Below are 17,843 nucleotides of genomic sequence, written 5' to 3' on the forward strand. Positions count from 1 at the left end.
AAGTGCCTTAATACACACTATCTCATGTAAAGAAACACAGAAGTTTCTAGAACAGGGTTAGGTAGCTTAAGAGCTAATATTTATTGAGCCTTCCTAGGTGCCTAGCACTGCATGGATATTTTACACACCTTAATCAAAACAGGTAGGTGAGGTGTATTAGTTTCCTATGGCCGCTATAACAAAGTACTACAACCTGGGTGGATTTAAAACAATAGATATTTATTTTCTCATAGTTCTGGAGGTTAAAGTAAAAAATCAAGGTTATTGGCAGGGCCACACTCCCTCTGAAGTCTCTAAGGAAGATCCTTCTTTGCTTCTCCTAGCTTCTGATGGTTGCAACCAATTTTTGGTGTTCCTCAGCTTGTGACAGCCTCTGTGTCTGTCTTTGCGTATCACTCTTTATGTGTGTGTATCTCTACACCCAACGTCCCTCTTCTTATAAGGACACCAGTCATATTGGATTGAGGCCAACCCTCATCTGGCATGACCTCCTCTTTATTACTAGTTCTGCAAAGACTTTCTTTCCAAATAAGATCATATTCCCAGGTTCCAGATGGACATGAATTTAGGGAGATTCAATTCCCCCCAGTATATGAAATAAGTAGTTTTCTGAAGTGACTCTCAGTGATCCCTGCCATTTGGAACCCTCCTCCCCCCGACCAGACCCAGTGGCTCACTGCTAATGAACAGAACACAGCAAAAGTGATAAAGTGTCACTGCTGAGACTGGGTTATAAAAGACTACAACTTCTGTTTTGTTCACACTCTTTCTAGCTATTCTCATGTGCTCACTACAACAAAGCAAGCTGGAGAGGCTGACATATCTAAGATCTGAGGGCAGCCTCTCACCAACTACAGAAACTGAAGGCTTCAGTCCAGTAGCTTTGAAAAACTGACTCCTGCCAGCAACCACATGAATGAGCTTGGAAGCAGATCCACCCCTAGATGAGCCTTCATGTGAGCCTTCATCCTTGCCCAACACTTTGTCTATAGCTGTAAGAAACCCTGGAGAGAAGGATGCAGGGAAGTTATACCTAAATTCCTGGCCAACAGAGACTGTGAGACAATATGTGTTGTTTTAAGCCACTACCATTTGGGTAACTTGTTATGCAGCAAAACATAGCTCAGACAGTAGATGCTATTATTATTCCCACTTACAGGTGAGGCATATAGAAGTTAGGTCATTATCCAAAAAGTGGGTAGATAAGTGATAGAGCCATGAGTTAAGTCCAATCTATTGAACTCAAAACACAGAATTATACTAGGAATGAGCAACTAGTAAACATGCTGTGGTTAGTGAGATCCAGGTTCTCAGTAACACAGAAGCAGCTACAAATAAGAACAGAAGGAAGGCTAGAATGAGCCCTGGTGTTGGATGGGAATTTGAGGTATCAGTGTGAACTCATAGGCTTCGGTATATAGACAGATAAAAAGATACAGAACTTGACGGGATGAGCACTGGGTGTTTTTCTGTATGTTGGTAAATTGAACACCAATAAAAATTAATTTAAAAAAAAAAAAAAAAAAGATACAGAAATTGAATTTAAAGTGAGAGAGGGAGAAACAAGTAGGGAAGTCCAGCAGAAAATCTGAGATGTCATTTTGGAAGCCCAGGAAAGAGACCCAGACAGGAGACATACTCTTGCAAGGCAGCCACATGAAGATGGTGATTGGTGCTGGGGGCTTGCGTGGTACCTTCTGGGAGAAGATTACCAGGAACAACAATGGGATGCAGAACAAGAGCCAGTACAGATCTCTGCTCTCTTACCCTGGCCTGAAATTGATGGAGCCCTCAAAGTCTTCCCACACTTCCTTTGCCATGGTGGAAAGAGTATTTGGAAATCCTTACCATAACATGCTTCACGATCTACTTTAATGAAGCTAGCCACCCAGTTGAAGATAGAATTAGAGATACAGCTGCAGTAATAACTTCCAATTTTATTTCTGCAGTATGCTTTGTTCTTGCACTTTGACAGCCCAGCCTTACACTCATCAATATCTGCAAATCAAGAGAAAACATTATTTTTCATTCTCAGCAAACTATCCCAACTTACTTTGCACAGGGACTCTCAAGTACCCACCATCATTCATAAGCATTTGTTCTTAGATAAGAAGACTCACTATTATAAAAGTGATAGTTCTCCGCCAGTTAATTTATAAATGAATACAATCCTAGTGAAAAACATCTAGCCAGACTTTAAGGAGTAAAACAATGGATACAATCATGCAAGAATAGCCAGAAAAACTCTCCAGTGGGGACTCATTTTACTGGACACTGAAACATACTTTAAAGCCTCAATAAAATGAGTGCTGCTGCTGCTGGGGATTTACCCCAAAGATACAGATGCAGTGAAACGCCAGGACACCTGCACCCCGATGTTTATAGCAGTAATGTCCACAATAGCCAAACTGTGGAAGGAGCCTCGGTGTCCATAGAAAGGTGAATGGATAAAGAAGATGTGGTCTATGTATACAATGGAATATTACTCAGCCATTAGAAACAACAAATACACACTATTTGCTTCGACGTGGAGGGACCTGGAGGGAATTACGCTGAGTGAAATAAGTCAATCAGAAAAGGACAAACATTATATGGTCTCATTCATTTGGGGAATACAAAATTAGTGAAAGGGAATAAAGGGAAAGGAGAGAAAATGAGTGAAAATATCAGTGAGGGTGACAAAACATGAGAGACACCTAACTCTGGGAAATGAACAAGGGGTAGTGGAAGGGGAAGTGGGTGGGGGGTTGGGGTGACTGGGTGATGGGCACTGAGGGGAGCACTCGGTGGGATGAGCACTGGGTGTTATGATATATATTGGCTAATTGAACTCCAACTAAAAAAATTAAAAATAAAATAAAATAAAATGAGTGCTGATATATGAATTGATAAATAGGCTAATGAAATAGACCAAAAGTCCAGAAATAGACCCAAGTATATATGGAGCTTTAGAGTCATGATGATGGTGGTATGTCAAACCACTAAAGAAGGACAAATGGTTCTTTCTATACTTGGATCACACAGTTTGTTAAATCAGTTTAAAACACACTGTGAAAAGCAAGGAAAGAGATAGGGCAAATGCATATACCCTTAGGAAATGGTACAAATGAAGCAAATGAAGCAAAAGGCTCCCACCATCTAAATCCTGGCATGTACTATTTTCCCGTGTCCTGCATCTATCTGCCCCATCTACCTGATGGACCAGAGATGAGGTTCAAACAAAGGGACCCACAGATAGAAGTTGCCCTGAGTCAATGACTTACATTTATTCCCTCTGTTGGAAGGACTCAGGACAAGTACATATAACCAATAGTTGCAACTTGCCCATTAATCTATGGGTTATATCAGGCTATGGGTGTGTGTTCTGAGTAGAGGGTATATGGGCCAAAGTGGTTATCACCAGTGAGTGACTGAATGAAGACTTAATAAATATTAAGTGCTTGTGTATATTTTGTTTATATTTTGTATCTTGGGCATTAAAAGACACTTATTTATTTAATTTGCCATAAGCATTTAGCCCCTATGTGCCTTGTGTATATTTATTGCTTCATGACTATTACTCTTGGTCTCTCCATTCCATTCTATGCTTAACACACACATGCTCTACCCACCAACTACTTACCTATTCTAACACATCTTATGCATTTCATATATCCCATTGGATTTTTTCTTTCTTCTACAGCAGAACCAAATAGTCTCAAACAATGTAACAAATGCATATTATACCACTGCACACTCCCTTGTCTAGAATAGGATTCCCCTTTATCCTGATTCAGAATGAGGGTTTTTTTTTTTTAAAGATTTTATTTATTTATTTATTTATTTATTTATTTATTTATTCATGAAAGACAGAGAGAGAGAGACAGAGACAGAGACACAGGCAGAGGAAGAAGCAGGCTCCTTGCAGGAAGCCCAATGTGGGACTCGACCCCAGGACTCCAGAATTGCACCCTGGGCCAAAAGTAGGCGCTAAACAGCTGAGCCACCCAGGGTCCCAGGATAAGGTTTTTAATAAAATAAAATGAGACCCAGATCTCGCACAATTCTTAAAAATAAAGTCTACATGGATCAAAGATCTAAATGTAAAAATGGAGCCATATAAGTATTAGAATTAAACAGAAGTGAATTCTTTGATTTCAGTGTAGGGAAAAACATTTATTTTTTATTTTTTGGAGAGTACAGGAGGGAGAGGGGCCAGTGGAAAGATAGAGAGTGCATCCAAAGGAGGCTCTGCCCCAGCACAGTACCCAAGTGGGGCTCAATCTCATGACCTTCAAGTTCACTAGCTGGGCTGAAATCAAAAGTTGGACTCTCAACTGACTGAGCCACCCAGGCATCCTGGGGAAAACATTTTTATGATTATTTAAGTACCTTGATAAGTTTGCCTACATAAAAATTTTTTTAATTAGTTGCATGGCTAAAAACATAAACAAACAAAGTCTAAAGACAATTGATAAACAGACAGAAAATATTCTCAATATATACTACTGACAGGGGACCAAAATCTCTAACATATAAAGAACTCAAAAATTGGGAGAAAAAGAAATGAACATTCAATTTTTTAAAAGTAGGGAAAAGACATGAACAGACAATTCAGAAAGAAGATATAAAATTATCCTGTAACATAAAATGTTCAAAATTGTTCATAATTAGGGATGCCTGGCTGACTCAGTGGGAGGAGTATACAACTCTTAATCCCCGGGTCATGACTTCAAGCCCCGTGTTGGGTGTAAAGATTACTTTAAAAAAATTGTTCTTCATAAGAGAGGATCATAAAACATCTATTGATATACCATTTCTCACCGGCAATGTGTTCTGACAACATGCTCTATTGGCAAGGCTATGGGGAAACACGTACTTTCGTGTATTGCTGGGGAATGCCAATTGGTACAAGTTTTCTAGAATTAAATTTGGGATAGCTATTCAAGCTACATATGGATTTACCTCTTAAGTAAGTCACCTCACCTCCAGGACTCTATTCTAAAGACATATCTCCTACAAATATTGGAAAGAGCCTAAGTATTCAACTAAAATGCCCCTATGTAGAATAAGGTTGAATAAACTCTTGTTCATCCACACAGCTACACAACAGAATGGAGAAGATCTCTATGTGATTTGTAGTAATTTCTAGGATATATAATTAAGTGAAAAAGCAAAGTGCAAAAGGGCATTTCTGGTTTCCTGTCAAAGACGTCTAAGTCATGGAAGACAAGAAAAGACTAAGGATCCATTACAGATTGCCAATTCAGGAATGTGGCAACTAAATGGGATCCTGAAATGGTTCTTCTTCTTTTTTTTTTTTTTTAAAGATTTTATTTATTTATTCATGAGAGACAGACAAAGAGAGAGAGAGAGAGAGAGAGAGAGGGGGGCAGAGACATGGGCAGAGGGAATAGCAGGCTCCCCACAAGGAGCCCAGTGTGGAGCTTGATCCCAGATTTGGAAATCAGGACCTGAGCAGAAGGAAGACGTTCAACTGCTGAGCCATCCAGGCATCCCTTAAATGGTTCATGAAGCAGGGAAAAAAAAAAAAAAAAGGCTTTGGGAGTATAACTGTGAAACTGGGGGGAAAGAAGGCTGTTGTTTAACATCCTTATATCAATATTAAATCCTTAGTTTTCATCATTGTAATATAGCCATGTTGTTGGTTAGCCTGAGGTGAATTGGGTGATGGGGTAATAGGGAATTATCTAAGCTCTTTTAAAAAGTTTTAAAAATAGGGATCCCTGGGTGGCTCAGCGGTTTGGCACCTGCCTTTGGCCCAGGGCATGATCCTGGAGTCCTGGGATCAAGTCCCATGTCGGGCTCCCTGCATGGAGCCTGCTTCTCCTTCTGCCTGTATCTCTGCCTCTCTTTCTTTCTCATGAATAAATAAAATCTTAAAAAAAATAGCTACATCCAATGTTGTATGATTCCACTTATAGGAGGTCCCTAGAGGAGTCAAATTAACAGAGATAGAAAGTAGATGGTGGGAGTCAGGGGCAGGGGCCAGAGGAGGGAGAATGGGGAGTTATGTTTAGTAGGGACAGAGTTTCAGTTTTGCAAAATATAAAAAGTCCTGGAAATGGATGGTGGGGATGGTTGCAGAACATTGTGAATGTCCTTAATACCAGGGAACTATACACTTAAAAATAGAAATGATGATATTTTGTTGTGTATATTTTACTACAATTGAAAAAAAATTTTAAATAAATAAATAATCCAATATCATCCAATTCTACTCCCAGGAGGTCCCCAGAGGAGTCCCATCCACAGAGACTAGATGGTGTGAGCGAGGGGTGGGGCAGGGGGTGGGAAGTCAGTGCTTCGTGGGGACAGTTTCAGTTTGGGAGGATGTAGGGTTCTAGAGATGGATGGTGGGGATGACTGCACAACAATATGCATATATTTAATATCACTGAAAGATACACCTAAAAGTGATTAACACGGTAAATTTTAAGTTATCTGTATTTTGCCACAATAAAATAAAATAAATCCTAAGTAGTTTACAATGGTCAGATTTGCCTTCTGAATTTACACAACTCCACCAGTCAGATATTCAGGAGTGGTTTTTCTCTTTGGCACTCAAATAGACCTTTAGAATTTGTGGAAATGAGAAAGGATCTTGGCTAGAGCAGAAGGGAGTAGTGAAAAAGGAAATGGGAATACTAATTGGAGTCAGATCACGGAAGACATTGATTGTCAAGATAGTAAGTTATTCATTTGTCCTCTTGAACAATGAATACTTGAGGCCAGATCATGGAAGATATTGAATGTCAAGATCTGAGTTGAGGCCCAATCATGGAAGATATCTGAGTGCCAAGATGGTAAGTTATTCATTTGTTCTCTTGGGCAACACATTTTTATTGGGCCTCTGTTTTGTGACATTATTCTCTGTCCTCTGCTTAGAGCAACGAACAAAACGGACATGGTCTCTACCCTTGTGGGATTCTCAGAGAGACAAATAAAAACTGGTGCTTGAAACTTCAAGGTCCTGGGAACTCTACCTTCCTCTAAAGAAAGACATCAAACCAGGTTCAGAAGGAGTGAGGGGGACACCAGGGATAGGGCCTTCTCTAGGGGCACTCATACAGCCCTGACATGTTCCACCTTGTAGTACGACTGCGTCTTTGCCTCACTCGCACCCCACACATGCCCCCACCTCAGTCCAGATTTCAGGATGTTGTGGACTGAGTCTCTACCTTCACATTTCTCGTGGGGCTTGATGTACCTCCCCCCAGACGCGGACTGAAATCCATCTTTACAAGCACAGTGGGTGCTGTTGAAGCAGCTGGCGTTTTCAGGGCACACGGGACAGAAAGCTGTAGGGAACACAGGATCCTTTCGTTAATTTACTCATTCATTCAAGAAACATTCTTTGAGCACTTACAATGTCCCAAATGCTGTAGTCAGAAAAATGTCCTTTTGGGAATAGTTCTGTTGGCCTTCACCATGCACCCCTCCCACTGCTGATCACAGATGCTTGCAGTGCCTGCCCCACTCACACCCAGCCTCTGCCACCAACACCACTTCTGCTCAACAGTAGAGCTTCCAGCTGTCAGCATTTGTGGGTCTTTATCTGAGAGCTTTCTCTGGTCACCAGAGTCCTCTGTGCTTACCACATGGCAGGTTATCAGATCCCTCAATCAATGACTGACATGAGTCAGTGTGTTAAACAAACAAAAAAGGCTTTTTTATTATCAGGGAAAAAAAATAAGTGTTGGCAAGATGTAGAGGAACTCTAGCCCTAGTGCATTGCTGGTAGGTGTGTAAAATGGTGCAGCGTTGTGGAAAAAAAGTATGGTAAGTCTTAAAATTTTTCAAATTAGAAGTACCATACAACCCAGCAATTTCACTTTTACGTATGTAGCCCAAAGAAATGAAAGCAGGGATTTGAAGAGATGTTTGCACCCTCATGTTTGTAGCAGCATTATACACAGTAGCCAAAATGTGGAAACACCCCAAGTGTCCACTGACAGATGAATAAACACAATTTGGTCCATCCATACAACAGAATATAATTTAGCTTCAAGAAAAAAGAAAATTTCAACACCTGCTACCACATGGGTGACCTCTGAAGATTAAGATATATAAATAAAGCAGTCACAAAAGGACAACTACTGTTTGATGCCACTTATGGGAGATCCCTAGAGGAGTCAAATTCCTAAAAACTGAAAGTACATGGTGGATCCTGGGGCTGGTGGGAGGGGAAATAGGGAACTGCTGTTTCATGGGGAGAGTTTCAATCTGGCAAGAGGAAAAATGTTCTGGAGGGGGATAGTGGGGATGGTTTCACAACAATGTGAATGTGCTTGATGCCACTGAATTTTATGTTATGTATGTTTTACGAAAGTTTAATAAGATAAATAAGAAGATTAAAGCTTCCTTGCCCATCTAGGAGAATCATGCTGGGATGCAACTCCTGACTACATTAGACTCCCCCTCAACACAGCTCCCCCTCCCCCGCCCCTGCCCAAGTGTAACCTGCTTGACAATGGACCCTTATGGCTCCTCACCTTCCCGAGTAATTTCCCCCCGCTCCCAGCTGGTACTTCCTGGGATCACCTCCCAGATAAATAACTTGCCCTCAGGGTCTTTTCACAGGGTGTGCTTTTGGAAGGGGACCCAACCCAAGACATGGAATTAAAAATAGAAGTATCTCCTGCCATGACTTAGACACAAGCTCTGGGAAAGAAAGAGCAGAGTCCACTGTCCATCAGCTGTGTGACCTTGAGCCAGCTACTTCCCTAGAGAGCTATTGGTCAAGTGAGGATACTGTCCAGAACTTCTTTGCAGAAATGTCAGGATTGAAAGAGATGTGTGTGGGATTGGCTTAGCACAGAGCCTGGTGTAAAGCAAGATGATGGAGAAGGGAGGACAGTCCTTGGGAGCTGCAAGGAAAAGGCAGAAGGTGGCAGAGATTTACACTGTCTCCCTTGAAAAGGGGCCCCTTATCTCCCCTCAAGGCAGGTTATGAACCCTAATTTCCTTTCCCTGGCATTTGGAAATGAGTAAACTCACCTCCAGAATTCTTGGCATCGGATCCTGACAGAGCCAGCAGGACACTAAGACCTGGAACAGAGAGTGGGCGTGGGCAGGGGGGGGGGGGTAGGGGGGGAAGCAGTTCAGCTGGGCTGAAGCCCATGGGGGTTAGGCGCTTCGTTTCCCATTGCCCGGGTGTAGGGCGCTAACTTCACTGCCGGTCTACAAACACCAGAGTCACAGAGGGCATCATATATTCGTAAAGCATGCTAGGGCCATCTGATCACAGCTGTAAGAGAGTCTGCACCCAATTTCAATGTTGAGAGCCCAGGGCTGGGTGGGCTGATCCCCACACCAACAATCAGTGCTCTGACACCAGTTGGGTGTCTTCCGATACAACTCCATTTCAACACCATCTACCCAGAGACAGCATCAGATCCCATAGGCTGAAAGCTCGCTCCCACAAGCCTGCCTCTCACTTCAGAAGCCGTGGAAAGGCTGGGTTGTCACCACCCCCTTCAGTTGTATGAATTTGTTAGAGCAACTCAGAGAACTCCAGAGAAACATTCCAGCTACTAGATTGCTGGTTTATGAGGAAAAAGAATCGCTTGAGAACACTAGATGGAGGAGAGGTGTGGGGCAAGGTACAGGAGAAGGGTGCTGAGCCTCCATGCCCTCTCTGGGTGGCCATTCTCCAGCTTTACCAGCCTCAGCAGCCTTTATCTTGTCCAAGGGACTCGATAAACTTGTGGCTTCACACAGCCACAGCTTTATCAGATCATTGGCCCTTGGCAGTTTATCAGATCATATAGGCCCTTGCTGATATTTCCCACTCCTAACTCTGGGAAACGAACTAGGGGTGGTAGAAAGGGAGGTGGGCGGGGGGTAGGGGTGACTGGGTGATGGGCACTGAGGGGGGCACTTGATGGGATGAGCACTGGGTGTTATTCTATATGTTGGCAAATTGAACACCAATAAAAAATAAATTTATAATTCTAAAAAAAAAAAAAAGAAATGATCATAGGCCCTTGGTGAGGAATTCACCCACCAGCTCCAGCCCCTCTCAGGAAATCAGGGCGTGGGGCTGAAAAGGCCAACCTTCTAATAACATGCCCCAGGCCACCAACCCCACCCTGCCGTTGAGTTTCCCAAATCACTCCGTTACCATAACAGAAGACACTTTTATCCCTCTTCTCTCTGGGAAACGCCAAGGATTTTAGGAGCCCTGTGCCCAAAATGGGGACAAAGCCCAAATACGTTATTTCTTATTATAAATCTTATTATAAATGTGTCCCGATTACTGAAAAGCCACCAGCTCAGAAAGCTTTTTCTCCGAGTCTAGTATCAAAAGGCCAAGTGCCAACCTTCTTTCCATATGCAACAGTCCATCTGGACCTGTCCAGACTTCTAGCCCCACACTGTCCGATGGAGTTATAGCGCAAGCCATATAGCTCCTTTTAAAATTTCCAGTAGCCACATTTTTAAAAGACAGATGAAATTCATTTCATTACTATATTTAACCCAAAAGAGCCAAGCTGTGATCATTTCAATCCACATTCAATATATGACAAATTATTCATTAAGTATTTTATGATCCTTTCTGTATGCAAGATAGTCTTTGAGACCAAGTATGTATTTTGGACATGTGGCTGATCTCCACTCGGGCTAGCTTAGTTTCAAGTGCTCAGAAGCCACATGTGGCTGGTAGCGATGGTATTGCATCGGCCTTGATCCCTAATAAGCACAGGCCTGATCCCTAATAAGCAGTACTTTTTTCTGGAGTAAGAGCAGATATGAATAGCACAGACCATAAGAATCCTCAGAGTCCAAGACTATGGCATATCTGGAATGGATGAGCATGTTTCGGGCATGGTCCATTTTGAGGACATTTTTAGATGAAGCTTTATATTAAATTTGAGGATGAACTCAGAAATGCAGAAAACTTTCTCACACATTTCCTAATATCAGTCCCTCAAGGTACATAGGCAGCAAATAACCAGGCACTTGAAAAATGGGTTTCCCGCATCCTTTCATCGCAAGTTGTTGTGATGGGATCTTTTCCTAAAATCTGGAGGCATCTAGGGGAGCCTGGGTGACTCAGATGGCTGAACATTAGATTCTTGGTTTCAGCTCAGGTCATGATCTTCTGTTAGTGAGATCAAGACGGGCTCTTCCCAAATAAACTATTTACATCTGAGTCTTTATCTCAGTTCTGCTTGGGGAGAGCAACTAAGAGACTCAGTGTGAGAGTTTCTAACAGGACTGGCACACACAGTCATTTTTGCACAAAGTGCCAAATTTGGGGAAGTAACCCAAACTAGGATGCTGCGGTCATGGGCAGAAGAGAATCCTGGGCAGCCCTGGTGGCTCGGTGGTTTAGCGCCGGCTTCAGCCCAGGGCCTGACCCTGGAGACTTGGGATTGAGTCCCACGTTGGGCTCCCTGCATGGAGCCTGCTTCTCCCTCTGGCTGTGTCTCTGCCTCTCTCTCTGTGTCTCTCATGAATAAATAAATAAATAAATAAAATCTTTAAAAAAAATAAATAAAAAGAAGAAGAGAGAATCCTTTGTTGTACTCACCTGAGAGCAGGGGCAGGCATCTGCTTCCCATAGCACTGAGATAGCAGGAGCAACAACAACCTGAGAAATGCTCTCAAGCAAGAGGTGGCAAGGATGTCTGGAATAAATAAGCCCCATGAAAGTCAATTTCAGATGGTCACAGATTTCAGAGGCCAAGTAGCCGATGCTTCTCAAAATCCTTTAATTTCTGCCCATCTTTTGACCCAACAATTCCACTTCTGGGAAATTTTGTCAAGGAAAGGGTGATTGAAGGAGAGTAGGTTATAGGAAACAAGCTTACCACTCAACAAATGGGGAAGAAATATCCTGCTGGAATTTACACACCTGGTCTATTGCAACCAGCAAGATTCAGACTATAAGAAATTCCATAGGAATTTCTTTAACTTCCCCCCAAAATTTAAGGGGTGAAAAACATAGGGGAGATCTAGATTTAAAAAGACTTAGAAATACATCAACCAACTGCAGTGTCTTACTGGATCCCAAATCAAGCACAATTTTTTAATTTTAATTTTTAAAAAGATTTTATTTATTTATTCATGAAAGACACAGAGACAGGGAAGCAGAGACATAGGCTGAGGGAGAAGCAGGCTCCACGTGGGGAGCCCAATGCAGGACCCGATGCTAGGACTCCAAGATCGCACCCCCAGCCAAAGGCAGAAACCCAACCACTGAGCCCCTGTGCAAACTTATTACAGTAATGACCGTATTTCCTGTGCTGCACTTTACAGCCCCGTGACTTACTTATAACTGGAAGTTCGTAAATCTTACTCGTGTTCACTTGTTTTGCTTGCAGGCCAGTGGCTCCCCTGTGGCAACCACCAGTTCTCTATATCTGAGCCTATTTCTGCTTTGTTTTACTTACTTATTTTGTTGTTTCTAAGTATTTTTTCTAGTTTAACTTACATGTATTTAAAACAATTTTACTGTAGTTGACATACAGTGTTATATTTGTTTCAGGTGTACAATATGGTGATTCAACAATTCAATAATTACTCAGTGCTCATCAAGATAAATATATCCTTAACCCCCTTTATTTCACCCTTCCCCCTACCCACCTCCCCTCTGGCAACCACCAGTTCTCTGAATTTAAGAGTCTAGTTTTTGTCTCCTTGTTTTGTTCCTTAAATTCCACGTATGAGTAAAATCATATAGTACTTGTCTTTCTCTGTCTGACTTAAATTTCACATAACATAAGAGCCTCTAGGTCCATCCATGTTGTGGCAATGGCAAGATCCTACTCTTTTTATGGCTGAGTAATATTCCTGTGTATACACATATATCCTGTGTATACACATATATGTATACATATACACACACACACATATAGCACACACACACACTACACACCACATCGTCTTTACTCATCTATGAATGGACACTTGGGGATCCCTGGGTGGCGCAGAGGTTTAGCGCCTGCCTTTGGCCCAGGGCGCGATCCTGGAGACCCGGGATCGAGTCCCACATCGGGCTCCTGGTGCATGGAGCCTGCTTCTCCCTCTGCTTGTGTCTCTGCCTCTCTCTCTCTCTCTCTCTATCATAAATAAATAAAAATTAAAAAAAATGAATGGGCACTTGGATTGCTTCCATATCTTGCCTGTTATAAATAATGCTACAGTTAACATAGGGGTGAATTGATATGTATGTTCTGCTTTGATCTCTGAGTTTGGAATCCTTAGGAGTCTGCCTATGGGTACTGAGGGGGGCACTTGATGGGATGAGCACTGGGTGTTATGCTATAAGTTGGCAAATTGAACTCCAAAAAAAAAGGAGTCTGCCTATGGGGCAATTTTCTCAACACTTTACCCACAGTTAGCTGTTGGCCATAGGCAGTTAAATGAGAACATAACTCAGTGCCGAGGAAAACCGGAGTTTGGCTTGCAAATCAGCAGCTAGTAGTTCAGTCACTTTGAGGTAGTGACTTTGTCTCTGGGCCTGTTTTCTCTCTCTCTCTCTCTATCTCTCTGGGCCTATTTTCTCTCTCTCTCTCTCTCTCTCTCTCTCTCTCTCTCTTTCGGCATCTCATTGTAATTTTATTTATTTTTATTGGAGTTTGATTTGCCAACATATAGCATAACACCCAGTGCTCATCCTTTCAAGTGCCCCCCTCAGTGCCCGTCACCCAGTCACCCCATCCCCCTGCCCACCTCCCCTTCCACTACCCCTTGTTCGTTTCCTAGAGTTAGGGGTCTCTCATGTTCTGTCTTGCTCTCTGATATTTCCCCACTCATTTTTTCTCCTTTCCCCTTTAATCCCTTTCACTATTTTTATATTCCTAGAATGAATGAAACCATATAATGTTTGTCCTTCTCCGATTGACTTACTTTGCTCAGCATAATACCCTCCAGTTCTATCCACGTTGAAGCAAATGGTGGGTATTTGTCATTTCTAATTGGGCCTGTTTTCTCATCTGCTAAATGGCACTGAGAAAGAGCATATACTTCCTAGTATCGCGCTGATGGAGTGAGGATGACCTTTCACAGCAGGTGGCACCTGCCTGGCATATGACAAGTACTAGATAAAGTTAACTGTTCTGGGGACAGGATATGATGATATCAGTGGGGGCGGTCATGAAGGTGATGGTGAGGGAGGAAGTGATGGCGATGTTGGTGAAAGACATTAATGGTGAAAATAGTATAAATGGTAATAGTGACAGCAGAAGGAGTGGTTTTGGTGATGACGGTGATAGTGGTGATGGTGGTTGTGATAATAACATCATAATGTTGATGATGGTAGTGCTTATGGCAGTGATAGTGGTGGTGTTGGTGGTGCTGGTGGTAATGGTGGTTGTGGTGGTGGTGATAGTAGTGGTGATGATGACGGGGATGGTGATCGTGGAGATGGTGGTTACAGTGATGATGATGACAGTGGTAGTCATGCAGGTCTCCCATGCCTTTTTCCTTACTCCAGTTATAAAAATGACTTTATGTGTTAAGGACTGATCCATTATCGAGTGGTGATGAGTGGGGTCCCAAGAGGGTCCCCCAGGAACAAAGTAGTGGCCTGAGAAGGCGCATCCCAGAAAAACCTCTTTGTTCCAAAGGCCCGAACAGGCTAGTCACACATTATGTATTGGCATCTAGCCCGTAAATCAATTTTGCTACAGATAATTCTCTTAGTCTTCTATTCTCACTTCCTAAAAACATTCATGGAACTTCTGTGGTGGGCCAAGTCCCTTACTAAGTGCTTTGACACTATTGTTTCATTGAAAGCTTATAATGTAGATTGAATACTATCTTCCCACTTTTCAAATGATGAAAATTGAGACTCAAAGAGATTCTATCACTTGCTCCAGGTGATGTTGCTAGCAAAATCAAAGCTAAGGCTTGAAAAATCAAGCCTTCCTATAACCCTTGCACCAAGATCCTAAGCCCCAATACGTCCTAGGTGCAAAACATGTAATAAGTATAAGTGAGGCCATTTTGTAGAAGCAAGGAGGACTGTGGAGAACTGAAAACCCTGGGCTCTATCTAGAGACATTCAATTCCACTTTTTCCCCAAATGTGGAACCAGCAGGCCACCAGCTTTTGATCTCTGCGATGGACAATATTGCCTAATTGCAAGTCAAATTCTATGGGCGTCTTCGAGGATTTATACTTGGTCACTTCCTAGATGCTCTCCCTTCTTTCAACATCCATTTTCCTGTTTTGATTCATGGTTCTCTTCCCTTCCAAAAACCTGCTACAGAATATACTGTAAAGAATTTGTGTCCAGGGGCACCTGGCTGGCTCAGAGTTGTGAGTTAAAGCCCCACATTGCATGTAGAAATTGCTTAAAAAAAAAAAAAAGAAAAAAAAAAAAGAGGGCAGCCCTGGTGGCTTAGCGGTTTAACGCCACCTTCAGCCAAGGGTGTGATCCTGGGGACCCGGGACTGAGTCCCATGTCTGACTCCCTGTGGGGAGCCTGCTTCTCCCTCTGCCTGTCTCTGCCTCTCTCTCTCTCTCTCTCTCTCTTTGCATCTCATGAATAAGTAAATAAAATCTTTAAAAAGAAAGAAAGAGAAGAAAGAAAGAGAAAGAAAGAAAGAAAGAAGAAAGAAAGAAGAAAGAAAGAAAGAAAGAAAGAAAGAAAGAAAGAAAGAAAGAAAGAAGAAATTATGCTGAGTGTGTGCAATAAGAACATTTAAAATAAGATCAATCTTCTCAGCGAAATTTAAGTATATAATACAATATTATCAGCTATGGGTGCCATGCTGTATAGCACATCTCCAGGACTTATTTATCTTGCATAACCAAAGCTTTGTACCCTTTGGTCATCACTTCCCATTTCCCCCATCTCCTGACCCCTGGCAACCACCATTCTACCCTCTGCTTCTGTGAATTTGAGAACTATAGCTCCACATATAAGTGAGATCATACTGTATTTGTCTTTCTGTGTCTGGTTTTTGTTTTGTTGTGTGTGTGTGTGTGTGTGTGTGTGTGTGTGTGTGTTTACATATCTAGCAATGCTGACTTGGAGATATTTTTGACTATGACCCACCATAAGAAATATGTTTTACATCAGAGAGCGATAACTCAACCAAGTTTCACAAATCAATATGCTGCATTTGATATTTTATAATTATAGTCCCTTCAATGTCTTTTAAGATGCTGTTTGTTACGCATCGGGTTGGTTTCATGACCCTACTCCTCACCAGTGGGTCCCAGCAGCTGGAAAAACAGTGACCTGCACAGCAAGTCACTCTGGCCATGAATAAAATATACAATCCTTTGACAGTGAGCCTTGCATTTAACTGTGCTGATGTGTTTATCATGGAGGTGAGGTGTGAGGCATGTGACAAAGCTTGTCAATTCACCATGTAACCTTGATAAACCTATTCATCTTTTTAGGTCTTGTTTTCTTCATTTTCAGTAGCAAATTGGTTATATGCTATGTTTGCTTCAGATTCTGTTTCTTCTAACTTTTTAAAAGACATACCTCAGAGATACTGCAGTGTTACTTCCAGAATCCTTCAATATAGTGAATCAAACAAATGTTTTTTTTGCTTTCCCACTGCATATAAAAATATGTTTACATTATACTGTAATCTATTAAGTATGCAATAGCATTATGTCTAAATAAAAACCCCATTCCTTAATGAAAAATCGCTACATTGCTGAAAAATGCTCACCATCATCTGAGCTTTCAGCGAGTCATATCACTGATCACAAATCATCGAAGAAATATAATAATAATGAAAAGTTTAAAATATCACAAGAATAATCAAAACGTGACACAGAGACACCAAGTGAGCTGTCAGACAAATAGTGCCAATAGATTTACTTGATATAAAACTTCGATTTGTGGGGAAAAATAAAACAGTATCTGTGAAGTACAATAAGGCAAAGTACAGTGAAATGACATATGCCTGTGTTTTAAATCACTTTAAGCTCCTTGATATACAATTCGTCATCTCTGTCGAGGTTGCCAAAGTATTTCAGCTTATTCTGCACCACATAATACACACATTGCCCAAGCAGAAGCTGGAAAATTATGCCCATATAGCAACTTTCAAAAAACAAAGCAACAGGACATATAACGAGTACTAGACATTTTTCTAGAAACAGGATAACACATGAAATATTTTCTCTATTTTCTTGAAAGAAGTTAGTCAGTTCCTACTTACCCACAAGATGAAAAATTCTTGCTTCTCATCCAGAATGTAGCTTCTCCGGGTTAATGAGGAAGGAAGTACATCACTTCTTATCTTGAGCTCTACTTTATCAAGGAGTCTTGTGAGTGTGTGTGGAGGCTGGAGGTGTTAGTTGAGCAGCTTGCATAATGGAGAATCCCTTAGTTCTCTTTTCATCTGGGTAATTTAAATAGTGCATTACATTAGAATGGATCATATTAAAGTGCCTCAAAGAATGAATTTGGAAATGCTGATGGTGTTCTGTGCAGAAAATCACATAATGGAGAGCAGCGCCAACTTCTATCTACATCAAGAAAATGGATCCAATGTTGATTGGATCCTTTAGTTGGGGATCCAACTAATGGATCCTTTAGTTGGGGAACTTCTTAGCAAGAGAGTTGAAGGCCAGACTGTGGGGGAGTGTATCCCACTGAGCCAGTATATCTATGTATCACCCAGTTCCCTATCATGGTATCACTTCTGAATTTACCATCTTGGGAAAACAATATATCCATATTCTTGGACTTTGAGAGAGAATTCCTCAATGTAATTACACTCATCTACTTGGCTGATGAAATTCTTGACTGAACCCATTAGTGCAGTGTCCTGAAATTTTCTTCTTGCTCATATTAGAAGAATCTTTGTAAGAGCCAGCACAAATATGGGGGGAAAAACCCACAAAGCCCTAGTTTAACA

At 41.7% G+C, this 17,843-nt stretch overlaps 1 protein-coding gene across 1 annotated transcript in view; it reads right to left on the bottom strand.

The window, feature by feature from the left end:
• The window catches only part of LOC112912545 (putative adhesion G protein-coupled receptor E4P), a 41,018-nt gene extending 23,766 nt beyond the window's left edge, over positions 1-17,252 (bottom strand). Inside the window, exons 1-5 of the mRNA XM_072721625.1 lie at positions 17,142-17,252; positions 11,540-11,636; positions 9,001-9,051; positions 7,182-7,301; positions 1,849-1,998 (exon numbers count right to left, since the gene is read on the bottom strand). Coding sequence (XP_072577726.1) covers positions 1,849-1,998; positions 7,182-7,301; positions 9,001-9,051; positions 11,540-11,570 — 352 coding nt within the window. The 5' untranslated portion in view covers positions 11,571-11,636; positions 17,142-17,252. The remainder of the gene's footprint in view (positions 1-1,848; positions 1,999-7,181; positions 7,302-9,000; positions 9,052-11,539; positions 11,637-17,141) is intronic.
• Positions 17,253-17,843: the final 591 nt, after the last annotated feature.

Source organism: Vulpes vulpes, chromosome 9, assembly GCF_048418805.1.
Source record: "Vulpes vulpes isolate BD-2025 chromosome 9, VulVul3, whole genome shotgun sequence".
Lineage (NCBI taxonomy): Eukaryota > Metazoa > Chordata > Mammalia > Carnivora > Canidae > Vulpes > Vulpes vulpes.